Raw genomic sequence first — 21,641 nt, 5'->3', positions numbered from 1 at the left:
TTCATGGGCTTGAATTCTTCATGGACTTTAATTTTTCATGGGCTTGATTTCTTCATGGACTTGAATTCTTCATGGACTTTAAGTCTTCATGGGCTTGAATTCTTCATGCCTAAAAAAAAAAATAATAATAATTTAATGTTATTAATAAATTATATATTATATATATGTATTACACATGGCACATATATATATATTATATTATATTATATATATATTACATGCATGCATATAATGATGTATATGTATTATATATAATTTTATATATTATTATTAAATTTTACTTTAAAATTTCATTTCATTCATTTTTCAATTTAAACTTGCATATAACCATAAAATATATATTAATATCTAATTTAAACTATTTTTAAGATCAAAAGAAGGGTATAATTATAATAAAATTTTTATAAAATTAACCACTAATCATACCCCCCAACTTAAACATTGCTAGTCCCTTAGCAATCAGATTATACACCTGCCAAACTTTATTCACAATAACTGTATGAATGTAAAAATTTCAAATTCGAAACCGAAATGCATAAAATTAAATAAATAATTTAGCATTCTAAATCAGATTTTTGGTTAAAGGTCATACAATCTCAGGAATGGAAATTAGGATAACCAACACACAGACTTACTCCCTCGAAGTTTTGACTTCAAATCTTACTATAGATTTTCTCTCCAATAAAAAGGATTCCTCAGGTGTACACACAAGGGGGTGCACCGTTATAAGAGTAAATGCAGAACAAGTTCAAAACTCGGTGCCATCCCAAATACAAGGAACGTATTTTCATGAAAGAACAAGGAAATTGACATAGCTTCATGATTGGAATAATGCTCTAGATGAGTAACTTCTGAATTTAAACATGATTCCCTACTCCAAACTCGAATTCTGAGATCACATGATTTATAGCATCAAAAGGGATCAAACTGGGTTGTAATGGGGCTATAAGGTTAATACGGGTTGTCAAAGAAAAGGTAGAGTGTGCAAAGGGTGTGTCGGGATTTTTTTTTTTTTTTTTTTTTTTTAGCATTCATTTTGAAACAGTTATGCTGAATAACTAAGAGAATTTGCCCCCTTTTTTTTCACTTTTTTTTTTCTTCTTTTTTTTTTCTCTTTTTTTTTTCTTTTTCTTTTTAAATATGAAAATAGATAAACAGACTAATTCCCAAAATCACACCAGGTTGGATAAAATTCATATGGTTATGGGTTAAACGAGGGTAACGAAAGAAGTTGTACTACAAATGGCTCAAATGGGCTAACAAGAGGTTGATTTAAAGAAAAAAAAATAGGTTCAAAATGAAAGAAATTGATCCCCCTATCATGCTTCTCAGTCATCTAATTCATAGTTTGAAACCAGTCAAATTCATCCGCTATCATACTAGACATTCAAAGCGAATTGATATTTTGAAGCCATTGAAAAGATAAGATAAACAAGAGAGCATATTTAGAGTAAGTGTTATTTCACTCAGAATTAACAGTTATTAGGCTCAAACACTCACTTGGGTAATAGTCTCCACTTCTGTTGAGGGATCATACAGTGTACTAATCAGCTAATTACTGTTACCTTTGACTTTATGACCGATAACCAATTTCTAAATTTTGAATCCCTGATGAATGTAAATTACTTATTCTCATGCATAAACGTTTTCAAATGAGAAATCAATGCATTCATGTTTCGTATTGCAAACTTAACCGGCTATCAGTGCATAACTTTAAAGCTTTAGGAATAGCATTATTTAAAACACATAATAATTTTTTTTTTTAAGAGCAGATAAAGACAATCAATTCCCACAAGACTACAAACTAGTAATTACAAACTCACAGTTAAATATAAACCAGATGATTCATGACTAGACCTTACACCCCCCAACTTGAATTGCAGTAATAAATCAGGGTTATTAGGAATACCTGTAACTCCACAAGTCCATAGATTTGCTGTGAACTGCTAAAACTTAAACAACAAATGAGCACACCATATATATATATTTCTATTTTCACACCAAAATAAAAATTTCATGCAAGTCATAAGATAAGCAAAATGCGTCTTAAGAGTACAAAAAGTACTCCTTACTCAGCCATCTTATCAAAGACTTTGCTAACAACATTCCACAGTTTTGTTTTGTTTGTTTTTTTTTTTTTAAAGAACACAACCAAGAAAAATTCTGCAAGTTGTACAATAACTAGATGCGTCTCAAGAGTACAAAAAGTACTCCTTACTCAGCCATCTTAATAAATAGCATTTCTCACAGTGATAAATCTAAATTAATCGGACCCCTTTGGCGCTTGTTACTAATTGCCTTAGACCAGTCTATCCGAGGCTCATGATGATCGTACTGTGGAACATAAGCATGTAATTTCTCTAGCAGCTTATCAATGGTGGATGCAGAAATGAGAATCTTTCTTGCTGAACGAGAAATGAACTGTTGGTCCACAGCCTGATCAAGAAAAGAGAGTAACCCATCGAAAAAATGGTTAACATTTAAAAGTCCAATAGGTTTGGTATGGAGATTACTCTTGGCCCAGGAGATTATACAAAAGATTTCTTCAAGTGTTCCAAAACCTCCTGGTAAAGCAATGAAGGCATCTGACTGATAAATCTTACAAGCCATGCGCTCAGACATAGAAGTCGTTTCTATAAGTTGACCGCGTGTAATCCCGGAAATATGTGGTTCAGCTAAAGGGATTGGCATTATACCTACCACAGATGAATTTCCAAGATGTACAGCTTGTGAAACATAACCATTCAATCCACGACTTCCCCCTCCATATACCAAATTAATTTTTTTCTCTCCTAATTTTTTACCAAGTTCGCTCGCTGCAAGTGCGTAACAAATATCGCTCCCAAGTTGAGAGCCACAAAGTACACATATGGTATTGATTCGACGAACTAACTGGCCTTCCATGTTTGTTCCTTTTGTATGTCCTGAAAAGAAGTTTGGCGATCAAAAGTAGTTATACAACAATTCAACAAGAAATAAATACAAACAAAAATCATGCGTATGTATAAGTAGTTGTGATTGTGGCTCACATCTTCCTCTAGTTTTACGTCCAGAAACGGCTTAAACACTTTCTATGAAGTGGGGATAAGCTTCCCATCCAATTTTCTTATAGATTGGCAAACAGGGTCATTTTTAGTCAGATTCCCAAGACTATAGCGTTGGTGGTCACTTCTGAACTGGGTCCATAAAGCAAGAAGTTCTCTTTGCACTATTCCACACGGATGCGTCTCAAGAGTCAATCGGATATCATCCAAAGACTCCTTACTCAGTCCATCCTTTATGAAACTAATTTTATCTTCTCGATTTATGGACGTAAACCCCACAGATTTGCATCGTGTGTTACAGGTCCATCGAGCACATTTGTAACAACCATTCACTCTTTTCGCTCTTCTTTTCTTCGCAAAACTACTCTTCCCTAAGCCTGGAAAATGCTTAAAACTAGGTGAAGTTTCACCAGCTAATCGAACTTTTGCTTCGATCAGCCAACGAATATCTTCAGGGATGTTATTAAGCATCAACAACCTAAGTCTTTCACACCTAGCAACATAAATTTTTTTCAAATCATTATGCGGGAGAGATGGATAGTACTTGTGAATTTTTGAGAGATAAAGATCCATTTTTTTTTTTTTTAACTATACTAAGAAAAAAAGTAAAGAACTATAAACTTTACAAAAGGGATGAGAGTACCTGATCGGAGAATAACACAAAGGAGAGAAGACTGAGCTCAAGAAGGGTGGCTTGCCTTATACAGATATGGAGTCTCTTATAGAGCAATGACCATCACTATTTTACACTCGGCTCGAGGCATGCCATAATTACAGGGTTATGCTTGGCGTCTCTTTTTCAACGCTTGGTGCCTCATTTTTCAACATTTGGCAGTGTGCCTTATCTTTTATAGGGCAGTGTGATTGCACTGCCCAAGAAAAGATAGCTACCACCAGTGTCAATTCTGTCTCTCTCAATTCAAATTTTTTTTTATTATTATTTTATTATTATTATTATTATTATTATTATTAATTATATTTTTTTTTTGATTTTTTTTTTTGTAATAAATGTTTTGTTTTAGGGGCCCAATAAAATCATACATACCACACAAGACAATATTATCGAGTCTAACAAAATTATTTGCACAATGGATCAATTTCAAACACCAATAAAATCAAGTACACCTTACATTGTCCTCAATCGACAATAAAAGGATAGAAGATAGGCATACCTGGTGGTCTTCAATGCATGAACTCGTATGCAAAAAAAAATTTATTTAGACTGCACACAGAGAAACACTATTTGAATCAAAGTTAATTAAGTAATGCAGAAAATGAACAACTTATATATATAATTCTTTATTATTTTATTTTATTTTATTCTTTTTTTATTTAATTTTTTTATTTTTTTTATTTTTTTTTCAGATCTATAAACATCCATTTAACCTAAATGGAAATGTGGTCTTTTAACGTCAGATTCCCAGACGATAGGAAACTTTCCCTACTCATCAGATGATGATGGATCATCCAAATCCACAACTCCTTCATTCTCCTCAACACTACCCTGGTATGGTTTCAACCTATGACCATTGACTGTTAGAAGCTGTCCTGACTCCGGATTTTCTATCTCAAATGCCCCATATCCTGAGATGGACTTGATTACAAAGGGGCCGACCCATCGAGACTTCAATTTTCCTAGGAATAGATGCAATCGAGAATCATACAAGAGTACCCGTTGCCCTACCTGAAAGCTTTTTCGAATGATGTGCCGATCATGTAACTCTTTCATGCGAACCTTGGCCAATCGTGCATTTTCAAATGCTTCATTCCGAATTTCCTCAAGTTCATTCAATTGGAGCTTCCTGGATAAGCCTGCTTCAGTTAGACTCTTGTTGATCTTATGAATTGCCCAATATGCTTTATGCTCAATTTCCACCGGCAGATGACAAGATTTACCGTATACTAGCCTATAGGGAGACATTCCCAAAATTGTTTTGTAAGCTATCCTGTACGCCCAAAGAGCGTCTACTAGTCTTAAGGACCAATCCTTACGATTAGCAGCAACAGTCTTTTCCAATATGCGCTTAATCTCCCTATTGGCTAGCTCGGCTTGACCATTGGTTTGGGGATGGTATGGTGTTGCAACCTTATGCAGTACACCATATTTCTTCATTAATCCTGCCACAACTTTATTACAAAAATGGGAACCCCCATCACTGATGATTGCTCGTGGCATCCCAAATCAACTGAATATGTTTTATTTCAAAAATTTCACGACAGTCCTATGGTCATTTGTTCTGGCCGGGATTGCTTCTACCCATTTGGACACATAGTCAACAGCAAGTAAGATATATTCATGACCAAATGAATTGACAAATGGGCCCATAAAATCCATACCCCAACAGTCAAAAACTTCTAACACTTGGATCGGATGTAATGGCATCATGTTTCTCCTTGACAGACTTCCTAACCTTTGACATCGATCGCAATTTGAACAGAACTTGTACACATCCTTGAACAGTGTCGGCCAATAAAATCCACTCTGAAAAATTTTTGCAACTGTTTTCTTGACAGAAAAATGGCCTCCACATGCAAGAGTATGACTGAAATTGATGACACTTTGTTGCTCATGATCGGGTATGCATCTACGGATGATTTGGTCAGGACAATACTTGAAGAGGTAGGGCTCATCCCAAAAGAAGGTTCTGACTTTTCTGAAGAATTTATGCCTATCTTGCTTACTCCAATGGTCTGGGATCAGACCAGTTGCCAGGTAGTTCGCAATGTCGGCATACCAAGGGACAACAGATGATGCACGAATAACATTTACTTTAAACAGTTGCTCATCAGGGAAATTGTCATGAATTGGTTCATCAAATTGTGTGAGATCTTGACTTGGAATCCTTGACAAATGGTCAGCCACCACATTTTCTACTCCCTTCTTGTCTCTGATTTCAATGTTGAACTCTTGCAGGAGTAAGATCCATCGGAGCAGACGGGGTTTTGCATCTTGCTTTGTGAACAAATACTTCAGAGCAGCGTGATTAGTAAAAATGATCACTAGTGACCCTACGAGGTAAGATCGAAACTTGCCCAGGGCAAAGACAACTGCTAGTAACTCTTTCTCTGTAGTGGTGTAATTCTTTTGTGCCTCATTAAGAGTTTTGCTAGCATAATATATCACATGAGGTTTCTTATCCTTCCTCTGCCCTAACACAGCTCCTACCGCGTAATCACTAGCATCGCACATAAGTTCAAACGGGAGGGACCAATCAGGGGACTGAATGATAGGTGCTGAAATGAGTGCATCTTTCAATTTATCAAAAGCATTTTGACAGGCAGGACTCCATTCAAACGGAACATCTTGAGACAACAAATGGCACAAGGGTCTTGTTATGGTGCTAAAGGAAGCAATGAATCTCCTATAAAACCCTGCATGTCCCAAAAAACTTCTGATGTCTTTCACATTCCTAGGGATGGGGAGTTTTTGAATTGTTTCAATTTTTGACCTGTCTACCTCCATCCCCCTAGATGAAACGATGTGCCCCAAGACTATGCCCTGTTTCACCATGAAGTGACATTTTTCCCAATTGAGTATCAGATTTGTTTCCTCACATCTTGCTAAAACCTTTTTCAGATTCTCCAAACAGGCCTCAAAGTTACTTCCATAAACAGAAAAGTCATCCATAAATACTTCAACAATCTGCTCAACCATTTCACTGAAAATGCTCATCATACACCTTTGAAAAGTGGCTGGAGCATTGCATAACCCAAATGGCATGCGCCTGTATGCAAATGTCCCAAATGGACATGTGAAAGTTGTCTTCTCTTGATCTTCTAGTGCAATTTCTATCTGATTGTACCCTGAGTAGCCATCTAAGAAACAATAGTAGGCTTGGCCTGCTATTCTCTCCAGAACTTGATCCAAGAAAGGCAAAGGAAAATGATCTTTCATTGTCACAGAATTGAGCTTTCTATAATCAATGCACATACGCCATCCTGTCTGGATGCGCGTGGGAATCAGTTCATTGTTCTCATTTTTTACAACAGTGACTCCAGACTTTTTGGGTACTACCTGTGTTGGACTTACCCACTTAGAATCAGAGATTGGGTAAATTATTTCAGCATCCAATAGCTTAAGCACTTCTTTTCTGACAACTTCTTTCATGTTGGGATTTAATCTCCTTTGCATTTGCCTAACTGGTTTTGCTCCTTCTTCCAAGAATATCTTATGAGTACAGATCAAAGGGCTAATACCTTGCCAATCTGAAATGGTCCATCCTAATGACTTCCTGTGTGCTTTTAGAACTTCTATCAGTTGTTGCTCTTGCTGAGGTGTCAAACTTGAAGAGATCACCACTGGGAATGCTTCCCCTTCTCCTAGAAAGATATACTTCAAATCACTGGGCAATGGCTTTCTCTCAGGCGTGGACTGATGGCTATCAGGAGCCATGAGCTTACTGTCCAAGTTCCTTAATGGCTCTAAACCAGGCATCCATGTAGGCTTCTCACTTTCTTTGCTTATGACTTCCATTTCTTTTATTTCTTCAAGATCTTGATTTCCTTCTTTGGGTCTTCTCATGAACTCTTCAAAACAGTCATTGGTCAGTGTTTGGATCAAGTCTACCTCATCCACTTCACTCTCAATGTCCTGATGTTTGGCTACCCTGAAGATATTCATTTCTACAGTCATGTTCCCAAAAGATAGCTTTAACACACCATTCCTACAGTTGATGATGGCATTTGATGTGGCAAGGAATGGTCGACCTAAGATGACTGGCACAGGAGGTTGAGGCCCCTGATGCGGCTGGGTGTCCAAAACGATGAAGTCCACTGGAAAGTAGAACTTATCGATTTGTACTAGAACATCCTCCACAATTCCTCGTGGAACTTTGACTGATCGATCAGCCAGCTGAAGGGTCACTCTAGTGGGTTTAAGCTCACCTAATCCCAACTGTTAATACACACTGTATGGTAACAAATTGACACTAGCTCCTAAATCCAAGAGTGCCCGATCAACCTTTTGACTTCCTATGATGCATGTAATGGTTGGACAGCCTGGATCTTTGTATTTGGGAGGAGTTTTCAATTGGAGAATGGCGCTGACTTGTTCAGTCAAGAATGCCTTTTCATGCACATTTGTTTTCCTTTTGACAGTGCACAGATCTTTCAAAAACTTTGCATATGAAGGTGTTTGTTTGATTGCATCCAACAGCGGGATGTTGATTCTCACTTGCTTAAACACTTCATATATATCTGCATTTTGTTGCTCTTTTTTCAAATGATTCAACCTTTGTGGAAAATGTGGTTTGGGCCTGTATTGAATTTCTTTCTCATCTTCTTTTTGTTTTTCATTTTTCTCATTTTTTTCATTTTTTTCCACGGTGGATTCATGATCTTTTGGTTCTTTTTCTTCATCAACATGTTGGTTTATCCTAGGATCAGTTGGTTTCTCAATTATTCTTCCACTTCTTAGGGCAGTCACTGCTTGCACTTGTTCATGAGTGTTGGTTTCACTATTTGAAGCTTCTACCTGGTTGGTTTGCCTAATTGGGTTAGGATTAGTTTGGGATGGAAACCTCCCGGGTTCTCTCACACTCAATGTTTGTGTTATCTTGGTCAACTGGCTCCTAATGTCTTCTATGGCTCTGTTTGTTTGGTCTTGATTTTTGACAAGCTGAGCAACCTGATTATTGATACCTGTTTGACTTTGGATGAACTGGTGCAAGGTATCTTCCAAAGATCTCCTATGAGGAGGTTGGTAAGTATTGGATGAAGAACCTTGATTTTGTTGGAAGGTATGTTGTTGTGTAGGGAATGGAGGTTGAGAATGATTTCCAGAATCATTTCTCCAAGAAAAATTGGGGTGATTTCTATTATTGGGATGGTATGAATTGTAGTTCTGATTATTCCCATAATAGGCTCCACTCTGATTTTGATTTTGTCTCCCCTCAAAGTTGTGTGAATGATTGTTATTAGTCTGCCCATACAATACCTCCTTGAAAGCAGGTAGGGTAGGACATTCTTCAGTTGAATGATCTGTTGCATCACACACAGCACACTTTACTTCCACTTGATTAACAGATTGCACCTTTTTGGGTTGCATGTTTTCAACTTTCTTTGTTAAAGCAGTTAGTCTTGCATTTAAATCGTCACTCTCACTCAGTTGGTATCTCCCTCTAGGTTGTGGATTTTCTCTTGAATCAAGAGCAGATGTTGGACCAACTTCCCAGTTCCTTGTATTCTCAGCCAATGTGTCAAAGAAGTGGAAAGCTTCTTCTGGAGTCTTCTCATAGAATTCTCCATTGCACATTGTAGAAACTAGCATTTTCAATTGGGGAGTGAGTGAATCATGAAAGAAACTGACCACTCTCCATTGCTCAAAAGTATGGTGCGGACAAGTGTGAAGAAGGTCTTTAAACCTTTCCCACGCTTGCGCAAAATTCTCATTTGGTTTACAGGCAAAGTTCATGATTTGTCTTTGAAGAGTAGCAGTTCTGTTGGCAGGGAAGTATTTTTTTAAGAAAGTTGTTTGCATTTCTCTCCAAGTTCCTATAGATCTAGGTGGGAGAGTGCTTAACCATATTTTTGTCTTATCTTTCAGTGAGAATGGAAAGAGTTTTAATCTTATGACATCCTCATTTGCTGTATGGTCCATGCAAGTGCTACATACTTCCTCAAATTCTTTCATATGAGTATATGGATTTTCAGAATCCATGCCATGAAAAGTTGGCAACAATTGGATTGTGCCAGGTTTGAAGTTAAACCTATGATGATTGATGGGAAGAATAATGCATGAGGGGGTTGTCTGCCTAGGAGGATGAAGATACTCCCTAAGGGGTCTGATCATCTCCTGATCAATGGGATCAGGGTCACCGTGGTCACTACCACGTGCAGACATGTTCTGTGGAAGTGGCATGTTCTCATTGTGTTGAGACATGAATGACTGATTTTCTACAGTTTTACCTGACCTAAGTATCATACACTATGCACAAATAAAAATAAAGTAAAAAGAAACAGAGTTACCGAATTTATCAGGAGATGCTTCTTCTTATATATATATATTTTTTTCCTTTTTGTTTTTGCCTCAATCTCCCCGGCAATGGCGCCAAAATTTGGCTGCACTCCCACCCTGCAATTAAAACACAAAACAAAACACAATAAAAATTTTATATTTTTTTTCTTTGTTTAGGTGAGAGGTTTATACTCGTCAGTGTACGAGTGCAGTTGTAGTCCAAATTTAAATTTATATTTTCTGAATGAGTCCAGGTCGTCCACTGAGAGATTTATTTATGGCAAAATAAAAAGAATGTTACACAAGCACACACGCATTTGGATAAATTGGCAACAAGGTTTTTTTATGGTTTTTTAAACAACAGATTCTAGGAAATAAATTAAGGCAGTAATTGAAATAAATACTTTAAGTGAGAATATAAAATTGGATAGTACTTGAGTTAAGACAATTTTAGTGCCAACCCGTTGATTCCCAAATTTTAGCATAAAAGATTAGCAACATTAATTTAATTTCAGATATGATGGTTTGTTATTAAATGCAATTAGAGATGATGATAGTTCTAGGTTAAGCAATCCCCATACATGATATGCGGGATTCTAATTTAAGCAACCACCTAAATTCAATTGCAATTAATACACAAAACAACTAAATTAATCATCCGGGTTTGGGTATGATAGCGTTTCTAGTTCTAGTAACTCTCATACATGGCATGAAAGCTCTAAGTTAGGCTTACGCTCCAATCCAAACCTAGTGATTTCTCAATAATTAAGATACACTCATATTGAAATTTAAATTAATGTTACTTATTTAAAGTGCAGCTTTCTTTGGGAATCATTGGCGTTGGACATTGTCCTTGCCTTAACCCAAGATTAGATTTAGCTACTCATTTCCATTTAAAAGTTAATTGACATGAATTTAAACGACGTAATTTAAATAACAGAATTTAAATGACAAGAAATTTTAAAGGCATAAACTAACCGGCCATTTAGGCAGTGGATATTTAAATAACAGAATTAAAATTGCAGAAATTTAAAGGCATAAACTAACCGTCCATTTAGGCGGTGAATAATTAAATGACAAGAATTAAAATTGCAGAAATTTAAAGGCACAAATTAACCGGCCATTTAGGCGGTGAATAATAAAGTAATAATAAATGACATAAGAATTTAAAAGAAGAAAGGAATGAAGTAAGATCACAAGAGAGAATACTAAAGAAAAGGGGAAAGAACAAGAACAATTTTCAAAGAGAGAATTATAAGGAAACAACTAAATTTTGATTCAAGAATAATAATCACACTTACAAATGCAATCAAGTGATCTATTTATAGGCCACAAGATGCAATACAAACCACACAATTTCAATTATTCAACTAGACATAATTATATCTAATGGGCACTCACACACTTAAAGTTAAATGGATTTTAGCTATAATACACACCTAATATTAAATGGATTTTAGCTAAAATACATACCTAATAAAACATTCATAAAGTTAAATGGATTTTAGCTATAATATCCACCTAATAGTTAAATGGATTTTAGCTAAAAAACACACCTAATAAAGCTCTCACATAAAAAATAAAAATAGATTTCTATAAATTGGTTTTTAATCTTCATTAGGATTAAAAATAATCATTGGGCCTTCTCCAAATAATATCTTCCATGGGTTGCTCAAATTGGGCCTTAATTCTTCATGGGCTTGAATTCTTCATGGACTTTAATTTTTCATGGGCTTGATTTCTTCATGGACTTGAATTCTTCATGGGCTTGATTTTTCCATGGGTTTGATTTCTTCATGGACTTGAATTCTTCATGGACTTTAAGTCTTCATGGGCTTGAATTCTTCATACCTAAAAAAAATAATAATAATAATTTAATGTTATTAATAAATTATATATTATATATATGTATTACACATGGCAGATATATATATTATATTATATTATATATATATTACATGCATGCATAAAATGATGTATATGTATTATATATAATTTTATATATTATTATTAAATTTTACTTTAAAATTTCATTTCATTCATTTTTCAATTTAAACTTGCATATAACCATAAAATATATATTAATATCTAATTTAAACTATTTTTAAGATCAAAAGAAGGGTATAATTATAACAAAATTTTTATAAAATTAACCACTAATCAGAAGGCTCTATTGGAAACAAAGGAGGAAAAGGATAAGCAACTCTCCATGACCGTCCAAGAAAGGTAGGACATGGATGAGATGGCTTTTTCCTTGATCATTCTCAGCCTAGCAGACAATGTTTTGTGCCAGGTAAATGAAGAAGAATCAGCTACAAAGGTATGGTCTAAGTTAGAGTCTTTGTATATGACTAAGTCTCTAACTAATGAAATATTTTTGAAAGAACAGTTGTTTGGATTTAGAATGAACCCTGCAAAAATCGTAAGGGAAAATCTAGATGAATTTAAAGTGATTACAATAGAATTAGCAAATGTTGATGAAAGAATTTCTGATGAGAATCAAGCTATTCTTTGGTTAAACTCTTTGCCATAAGCTTATAAAGACCTTAAAACAGTCATTAAATATGGTAGATCTTCTTTGACCTTAGAAGATGTGTTGTCAGCTCTTAGATCTAGGGATCTTGAGGTTAAGAGGGACAATAGGTTAAGTCCTATAGAGGGACTGCAGGTTAGTGGTCAAGCAGATAGCAATACCACTAGGGATAAACCTATGCTTAGAGGGTCAAGAAAGGGATCCCCAACAACCAAAACTTGCTGGTACTGTAAGAAAGAGGGTCACTTAAGGAAAGAGTATTTCAAAAAGAAGAAAGATCTCGAAAAAAATAAGGATAAAGTAGAATCAACCAACCTGTTTGATGATTATGAGAGTATAGGAGGGCTGTAGGCTTGGAGTCTAGGCATGGAAAGGCTAGGGCACATTGGTCATAAAAGAGCTGTTAGAGTTAAGCATGTTAGACATGAATGGATTTGTTTAGGTTAGTAACCTAAAAGGCTGTATGAATCCTATTTTATGGTATGGGTTAGAGGTTTCTATAGATGTCTGTGTTTTGATTCCCATGGGTTGTAAGTTGCTTTCTCTGTCTCTTTATTGGGAGCTGTTCCGAGTTCTCGGTTTCTGTCTAGGACCTATTTTTTAAATTCTGATGTAGGTCTAGATGTTGATGTGTGTCTGGTCTTGTAGCATTTGATGGTCTTGTAGAATTAGATGTACTTGAACAAACTCATAGTGTAGAGTTTAAGGTGGAAATGTGTTATCCTTAAGGTGGAACTTTAGGAAATTTATGTGTCTAATGGAAGGCTGAGTGTTAGCCCTGTTGTTTTGTTTATAGGAGTCTTGATAGAAGATCTTGTTACCCTTAGTAAGGCATGTATTAGTCGAGTCGGTGTTGAGTCTTAAGTTTGAGCAAGTTGTGTCGCTGCTCAATACACTCCTGTTGTAGCTAGGAGAATTTGTAGAGGTCTCTAGTCAAGTCCATTTTTTAATCCATTCTTGAATCAAGGTGGAATTTGTTAAGATTTATGATTCAAAATGTATTTTCATATATTTGTTATGTGCATTTTGTTTGCATTTGTCATATATGTAATTCTGGATTTTTTCATTTAGCTAACATTTAAATGTGTATATATGTATATGATCTGCTGATTAATTTTATGGGCCAATAGCCATTGGGCCGAGATATGTTACATGAGCCAAGCCTATTTTCATGTGGCTCGTGCGTGTTTGCCTCAGCCTAACTCGGTTGCTTGCTACTATAAAAGGGCGCATTCTGCCCTAAATCATCATATCTGTTATTCTCTCATTCTCCACTTTTGGAACCTTATGTTCGGCGCATGAAGTGAGACACCCACTATCGTGAATCATTATCTTGTTTGATCGGTTTTGATTTGTGGTAAGATTATTCGGTAAGACTGTATTGTTTTTAATCTCTGTTGTTGAATCGCTTGAGGTATGAGAAATTGGGAAAACTGATAAAACAGATACTCAACTTGATCTTTTAGATTGGTTGGACAGATTGTACGCTTGTTCTCTTTTTTGTATTCTGTTTTCAGTTCTTTATTTGTAATACGGTTTATTCTTGTTGTGATCTTGTAATCTTGAGATATTTAGTTGATTGACTAGAAGCGAAGCCTTTGCCGTGAGTAGAATCTTTGGATCCGAACACGTAAAGCCTTGTGTTCTTGTGTTCTTTACTTTTCTCGATTTATGCTTGATCTTGTGGTTTGGCCGAGACTCAAGTTGCATGGAAAACCAACATTGACAAAAAAATTTACAGTTGCAAGAGAGTCTTTGTTTTCAACCTTCAATCTTCGAGAAACTTATAAAAACAAAAGAGAGGAAAGGGCATGAGATGTCTCTCGTGTAGGCCTCTCGATGCCTAAGTTAATTTAACTGAAAAAGTATGCGCTATTAATAGTAGAAGTGTAGTCTTAATAGAGTTCTTATTGTACCTCAATTATAGGGATCGTTTTCTATTTATAGAGGTTGAGATTGACAGGTAGAAGAGCATCCACGTCTTTGTCTTGGGCCTATTTTGCTGATCACATCACATGTGTTTTCAATGTCTTGCATTCACATCCCTTCAATCACAAATACTTTTAACTAAACCCTAATTCAGTTAACTAAAATCAAAATAAAAATAAATTTGATAAAATCTAATAAAGAAATAGTTAAAAAAAAAAAAAACTTGCAATGGTCAAGAACCATCGATGATCGGTTCTCTTAGCCATTACGAGTTCTTCTTCTCTAAATTTGTCTGCTCCTTTAGCCTTTTTGTTTTCTTCTATGGTTGTTTATTCTTCTTCTTTTTATATTTAGTAATCTCTATATCTCTTTTCTCCTCTTTATTCTCCATTAGATTCAATTTTTCTATAAAGTCGAACATATATGGGTTCAATTTGCAGAAATCAAACTTGAGTAGGTAGAAAATACAACCACATAAATAGTATTTTTTTATTTCTACAAATTGTTCCATCAGGAATGGGGGCCATTCTTCTAAAGCAACTCGAAAACAGATACAGAAAAGAAGAAGACGACCCCGGAGGGGTGATAAGGTGCATTATGACTGCATCTGAATTTATCTGAAGAGTGAATTAAGCGAGAAGGTCACTCTCTTCAGGACAAGTTGGGCGAAGTTCAGAACCTAGGTCATCAAAAAAAGAAAAAAAAAAAAACGATCGCAAGAGTAGTATTTTTTTATTCATTTTTTTTAATTATAGTTAGGAAGGGGCATTTTGGGTATTCTATTAGTTCTTGGTTTTGTCTTCATTTTAGTTAAATTTAGCTTTAAATTAACTTAATTAATTTCTTATTAGCCAAATTTTAATGTAATTAGAATTTAATTAACAATGTTTATTTTTATATTTTCTCCAAATTAGAACATAAAAAACCAAAAAATAGATCCTTACCATATCTCTTTTATTTTTACATTTCTATAATTTTATTTTGAAGAACCTTTTATTATATCTGTAATTATAAATTCATAGGGCAAATTAAGTATCACCCAACATCCAGTCTTTGATCAAACACCCACTGTGCGTTATTTTTTTATTAAATAGGTCCTTCTTTATTTTATAAATTACTCTTTTCAACCACTACAACAAAAATAATTTATTGAGACATCTTTTTTAAGGTATTTTTTAAAAAGTGTCCTTTAAAATATTATTTTAAGACACAATTTAAAAAATGTCCCAATACAATAACTCTAACAAGGCAAAATAATTAAGTATTCTAATAGGTAAATTTAAGTGCCCTATAAAATACTATTTTAAGGTATAATTTAAAAAAATATCTCAATAAAATAATTCTAATAAAGTACGATGATGAAATACCCTTTATTATTAATATCTTAATAGTTAAAATATCTCAATAAATTATTTATTAAGATGTTTTTAAATGTCAATTTAAAATTTGTTATAGTTCACTAAATTTTATCATTAACTAAAGTCACACCATGAATTTGGGATTTGGGTGGGCGCTCTCCACCCTCCCCCACTCATTGAGTTGCAAATATTCATGAGTTGTACTACCGGAACCAAGTCCGTCAGTTGGTTGGGGTGGTAGCAATATACCTGGAACTGTACTGAATATACATCTTTGTACAGTATCAGTACCGTACTGTACTGTCAATCCAAATAATGTATACAATAATAATAATAATAATAATACTATAAAAAATATGCATTATTGAACTTGTACGTGTCTTCTTCGTTAAGAAAGCAATGCCATTACCAACCAACCCCAACAGCAGCCCCAGCCAGTAATAAGTAATGTTAGGAAGAAAAGAGGTGAAAATTAATCAGTTTGGGACCACACCACCATCACCATGACGCACTCATTCATTTTCCCATTTTCTCACTTAGTTTTATTTTATATTTAATCTCATATATTATATATTGTTCTATAAATTAAGTATTCACAATATATTATAAAAAATAATATAACAATAAAATGTACAATAAATCCAAACTAATCGTGCGAATACATATCGGTAATGTTATATATACTATGTTTCGAGACTCATTCGATTAATAATATAGTAAAACACAATGATAATAATAGAATTTATTTTGCATATTTGAGGATCTACTAATAGTGATGCAATCAGATCAATTAATTCAGTCAATCGTGATGAGAATCATGAAGAGCCAATTAATAATAATGCAATCGGATCAGTCAATCCAGTTAACCGTGTCGGAATTGGATGAATACTAATTCTTTTTTTACTAGGATTATTGTTTAGCAAATGGTTTACTTATTTCCTATGTATTTTAAGATTTGGTTAGTTTTATTATTCTAACTTGTAGTTGGATCGGGTATTTCTACTTTTATTTGGATTGAACTAACTAAAATTCATTAGATTTAGAATTTAGTTTATGACTAAATTTAGGATTTTTATTAATTTTCAAATAGAATTAAGATTTAATTATTTTTGTCTATTTAAGGGGGCGTTTGGTACAAGAGAAATTTTAATATTCATGGGAATGTCAAGTTGGGAATCTGTATTCCTATATTCGATACAATTTTTTTATAAAAAGAATCATGAGAAATAGGATTCCCTGGAATGATTTTTAAACAACTTTTCCACAAAAAGATTTTCATAAGGAGTTGGGAATCCAACTTTCCCATGAACTTGAGAATGCTTTTAACAAATAAAAAGATTAAAGCACCCCTTACCCTTTTATAACCCCCATACAAATATATTATATATGTAATATATTTATATTATTTATTATAAAATATTATATATATTAAAGTAGATATTCATACAAACATATATATTATAATATATATATATATACACATGCATATATATATATACATAATGTGTAAAAAAATGATATTTTTTGGACTTTCTAAAGATATTGTGGGTCCCAATATTTTATATAGTGGAAAAAAATTATCATTTTTATATAAAAAATTAAATAAGGATAATTTTAGAAAAAGAACATGAATTCCCAGAGATGTTATATTTAAACTAAATATAGGAATATAACATTCTTAGAAAATAATACTGAACATTACTGAGAATATTTAAATTTAACCAAACATAGAATTGCATAAATCTTGAGAATCAAAGATTTCCAAGAGCATTCTCAAGAATCATGAATTTCAAGAATTTAAAAACTTCTCCTGTACCAAACACTCCCTAAAAGATTTTCCATTATAAAAGAAAGGGGAAGAAAATTATGAATTGAATTTGAAAGATTTCTCTTTTATTATCTTGTTTTTCAATGAACACAACTTCGAACTCAAATGATTGATTTTTTTCTAGTGTTTAAATCTTGAACTTATCAAAGATTTGAACAATCATTATGGCGTTGAACAACACAATTATTGGTTCTTGTTTCTGCTTATCAATGGGTCTAAATTTTGATATAATCTAGATTCTTGGTTCGCAAATCAATGGGTCAAGAAATTTATTACTTTATATCTGATTTTGGCTTTTATGGGATTTGATTAAATTTTTTGTGGGTTCCTTTCGTTCCAACGCAGATTCACATCAATTTGTATAAGAGCATCGGATCGCGCATCAATATTGTTAATTTGAACTTAGAAGTTAAGAAGTGAAAAGGTGTGGTCTATCGATTTATAAAGAAGGCAGTCCAGTTTTCAGTATTACTTGCCCTGAGAAGAATATTAATTGCACCTCCCTCAAATGATTCTCTAGTAGTCATGGTGGGAGAGATACAGAAGAAGCTGCAACTAAACTTGTAAATTATATATCCATGAATTTCTTCAACGAAATCATGCAATCTCTTCAACTCATCATCCTCTTCCGCAATCGTCTAGCCTGGCTTCAAGCCACCTTTGCCTTTTAACCCTAGCAATGAGATCTTCCGCTCTTTTGTTCAACTCCTCGGTTGCCAAACCAGCTGCCTCTTCTTCTCCATCGCTTTCTTCTTCCTCCACACAATCGTCGCTGTAATATTCTTCTTCGTCTCTGTCTTCATCTTCTTCAGTAATCTTGTTCACAGCCTTGTCATCAGCTCCAAAACCCATTTCTGGTTCTATTTCGTGGTTTTTCTCTACGTTACAGACATGTTCTTGATCATGAGTATCAGTACTGGTCGAGGACGAACTTGAACCAGCTGCAAGTTTTGATTCTCCGACGAGGAAGACGACGATGGCATTGCCTACGACGAACAGGCACATGGGGTTGACGAAGAAGGACTTCAAATGTGGGAGAGAGACACAGGCGAAATGATTCACCGAAGAACAAAGCTTTGGGAACCAAAAGGGGCACGAACAAAATAGAGAACAGATGAGGGCCTTGATCAGAATCTGACGCATCTTCCACTTTTCTTTGGCTAGAAGCTTCCTTGCAGGCTCGATTGGATCCATTTTTGAAATGGTTTTAGATGGTGAGGTTGATTTCAAAGTGGGTTGTGGAGGAGCCAATTAACTAATTAGGAAGCTCTCTCGAGGAAATATTAAGCTTCGAATCTGGCTGAAAATGTGTGTTTGTGTGTGTGTGTGTGTGGGAGTGTGGGTGTGGGGACTCCGCAAAGAGGGGGTTATATAGTGGTGGTGGTGGTAAAGATATTTGGGTGGATTAGGCCACATGTTTCCTGTCTGGGTTGTTTAGTGGGGAGGATTTGCCTTGTCAAAAAGCCATGGCGGGTTGAAAAATGAGCTCCCCAATTTGGTGCTTTTTGTTTTGCCTTCTTTGTTTTATTTATTTGCTTTTAATTGATGTTGTTGATTACATCACAAGTTACAGTTATTATATATTACCCCATGATATTTTATTAATTGCAAAAAAAATAATTTAATGTCCACTTAACTGAGAGAAGATCAGGACAAATCTTAAAAAATAAACATACACATCATAGTTAGTAAAATATCACAAACAATATAATTAGATGTAACTTACACTCTCAACTTTAATATCAAAGACGTCATTATAATAATAATAATAATAATAATAATAATAATATTCCTTTGACTTTCTGAAAAGTGAGTTAATTGTATTTAGGTTTAAATATATACGTTTTGAATAAAAATAAAAAAGCTTTCAGTATGATGTTAGCCCACAAGGGAAAACTTTTTGACATCGAAGTCCAATAATGGAGGGCATGCAGATGCAAGAGATCATGTTCAGTACTGTGGCTGGTCAGTGGTGTATCTATTGATTTAAAAGCTGGGGTACCTGGCACTAGTTCACAATCTTTATTACATATGACATTAATTAATTAAAGCACAATAATAAAAGGCCATGCACCTTCACTGTTACATGCACATACGTTTAGACTTTTCTCTTAAATTTGGCAACCTAATAAAGTACTTACCAGCTACATATAGTAATTGGCATTCATATTGAATAAAATCAAAATATATCAAATTATTAACCACCATTCATTCAAAAACCTAACCTTGTAAAAGAAATGGGTAAATTAAACTTTATTTTCATATTATTATTTTTACCAATAATTTAGGCTTTGTTTATTTTGAAGTATGAATTTTTTTGGGAATACTTTAGTAAGAAATTTTTGTCTAGAAAGTTGGAGCAAAACAGGTTGATAGATACAATTCAAAACTTTGGAGAGAGTGGAAACTTTGTCACATGTTACCCACCACCTCCACAAATAAAAGGTAACTCCTTTTCTTTAAATATGTTAAAAATTCTATAAAAACTCTCATTGTATATCCTTCTAGTTTCAGACTAATTAAGCTGACTTAAGTATTACAATCGCTCGGGAACACTACTCTAAGACGCCAGGAGACTCTTCTTGGTGTTTCGAAGACCTTTAGGTCACTCCTCCTACCGTCCCATTAGCAAATTATGAAGCTCTTTATAAGCAGCATGAAGAGAGTCTATAGGCTCTCCAAGAGATGGTGGAATTATTACAGAGCATCATACCCCACGCTTCATTATTGCCAACATTACAAAACTTTGTGAATAGATCGAGGGCAAGGTCTGCATGCCACCCCTAATAACTTTCTCAAAGATACAAAAGGGTTTTCCTCTCCCAAAAAATCTCCGAGCTGAAGAACACCGAGTGACTCTCCCCTCGCTAGCCAGCCCTACCCAGGGAGACCAATCCAATTATCCAGAAGACCTGTGCCAAGAAAAAGCCACTCCAAAAGGAGAAATAATACTTAATTAGAAATGGTAGAAAGTATGATCATCAGAGATGGTTGGGTCCCTCCTAAATATCAGCCAAGTGTTGGTGTTGTTTAGATCATATCCAGTGGAGTTAGTTATTTTTATGCATTCATTGTATTTTTGTATAAATCTATAAAATATAAAATTTTCTTCATTTATATTTTTTTCAATCAATTATATGAATGAATTCCTAAATCTTTTGCGTGAGAATCTTATTCTCAATGTGTTGAAACTGTGTGACAAGATTATCTGATAATAAAATTTCTTAAACTATTCATAGTCCCAAGAGATTCTTTGAATGGAACTCTGATTAATCGAGTATGGACTAGTATAGATGTTACTACCTCGTTCGATATGGGGATACCGATTAGAGGATAGTGTGTCATGCACTATATGACATGAGATGTCGCTAATAAACCTATAGGTGGTCATTGGGAAACGATCAGCCAAATGTGACGCTGATGGCTGATCACATGGCATGGTGGATAATGGTCGAGTCATCAAGTTGCGATGGTTTGCTGATCCTTAGACTTGAACCGATACAGTTATTTTGTGTATTGGTGTGCAGAATTTGCTAATGAGTCAAACCATCTAATTGGGAGGTGGAAACGTTCATCTATGTGATTTCGTATTGCTAGTATATGGAGACAGGTGTTGGAATTAAGATATGTCGCCCTTATCAGTAATTGATGGAGTAAACGTCTTATGTGATCTATTATTGATGTGACGGGACAGTCCATGTCCAGGACAGATTAAAAGTTAAGAAAGGTGTTTCCTAAGGTATCATCTAGTCACATTAATGAGATCTAACATATAGTTTGTGAGTTTGTCACTCCATGACTTTCGCTCGTTGAGACGTTAGCTAATTAAAGGATTATAACACTAAAAATTAATTTTTTAAAAAATTCTACTAGTTTTTGGATGGGCATCGCCAACCATCGTCCATGGCAGATTCCAATGATCAAAATCGATAATTGAAATCGCCTTAGTCTAGAAACCAACATACTCGAAAACCAAAATGATTCAACGGTTGAA

General features: G+C 34.5%; 1 protein-coding gene across 1 annotated transcript; it reads right to left on the bottom strand.

The window, feature by feature from the left end:
- Positions 1–18,064: 18,064 nt before the first annotated feature.
- Positions 18,065–19,124, bottom strand: LOC127810290 (uncharacterized). Its single transcript, XM_052349678.1, has one exon. The coding sequence runs from the start codon at positions 18,839–18,841 to the stop codon at positions 18,266–18,268; it is 576 nt and encodes a 191-aa protein (XP_052205638.1). The 5' UTR covers positions 18,842–19,124; the 3' UTR covers positions 18,065–18,265.
- Between the last annotated feature and the right edge of the window lie 2,517 nt (positions 19,125–21,641).

Source organism: Diospyros lotus, chromosome 9 (genome assembly GCF_014633365.1).
Source record: "Diospyros lotus cultivar Yz01 chromosome 9, ASM1463336v1, whole genome shotgun sequence".
NCBI classification, from domain to species: Eukaryota; Viridiplantae; Streptophyta; class Magnoliopsida; order Ericales; family Ebenaceae; genus Diospyros; species Diospyros lotus.
Note: the sequence above shows the minus strand (reverse complement) of the source record. Positions and strands in the feature narration are given on the sequence as shown.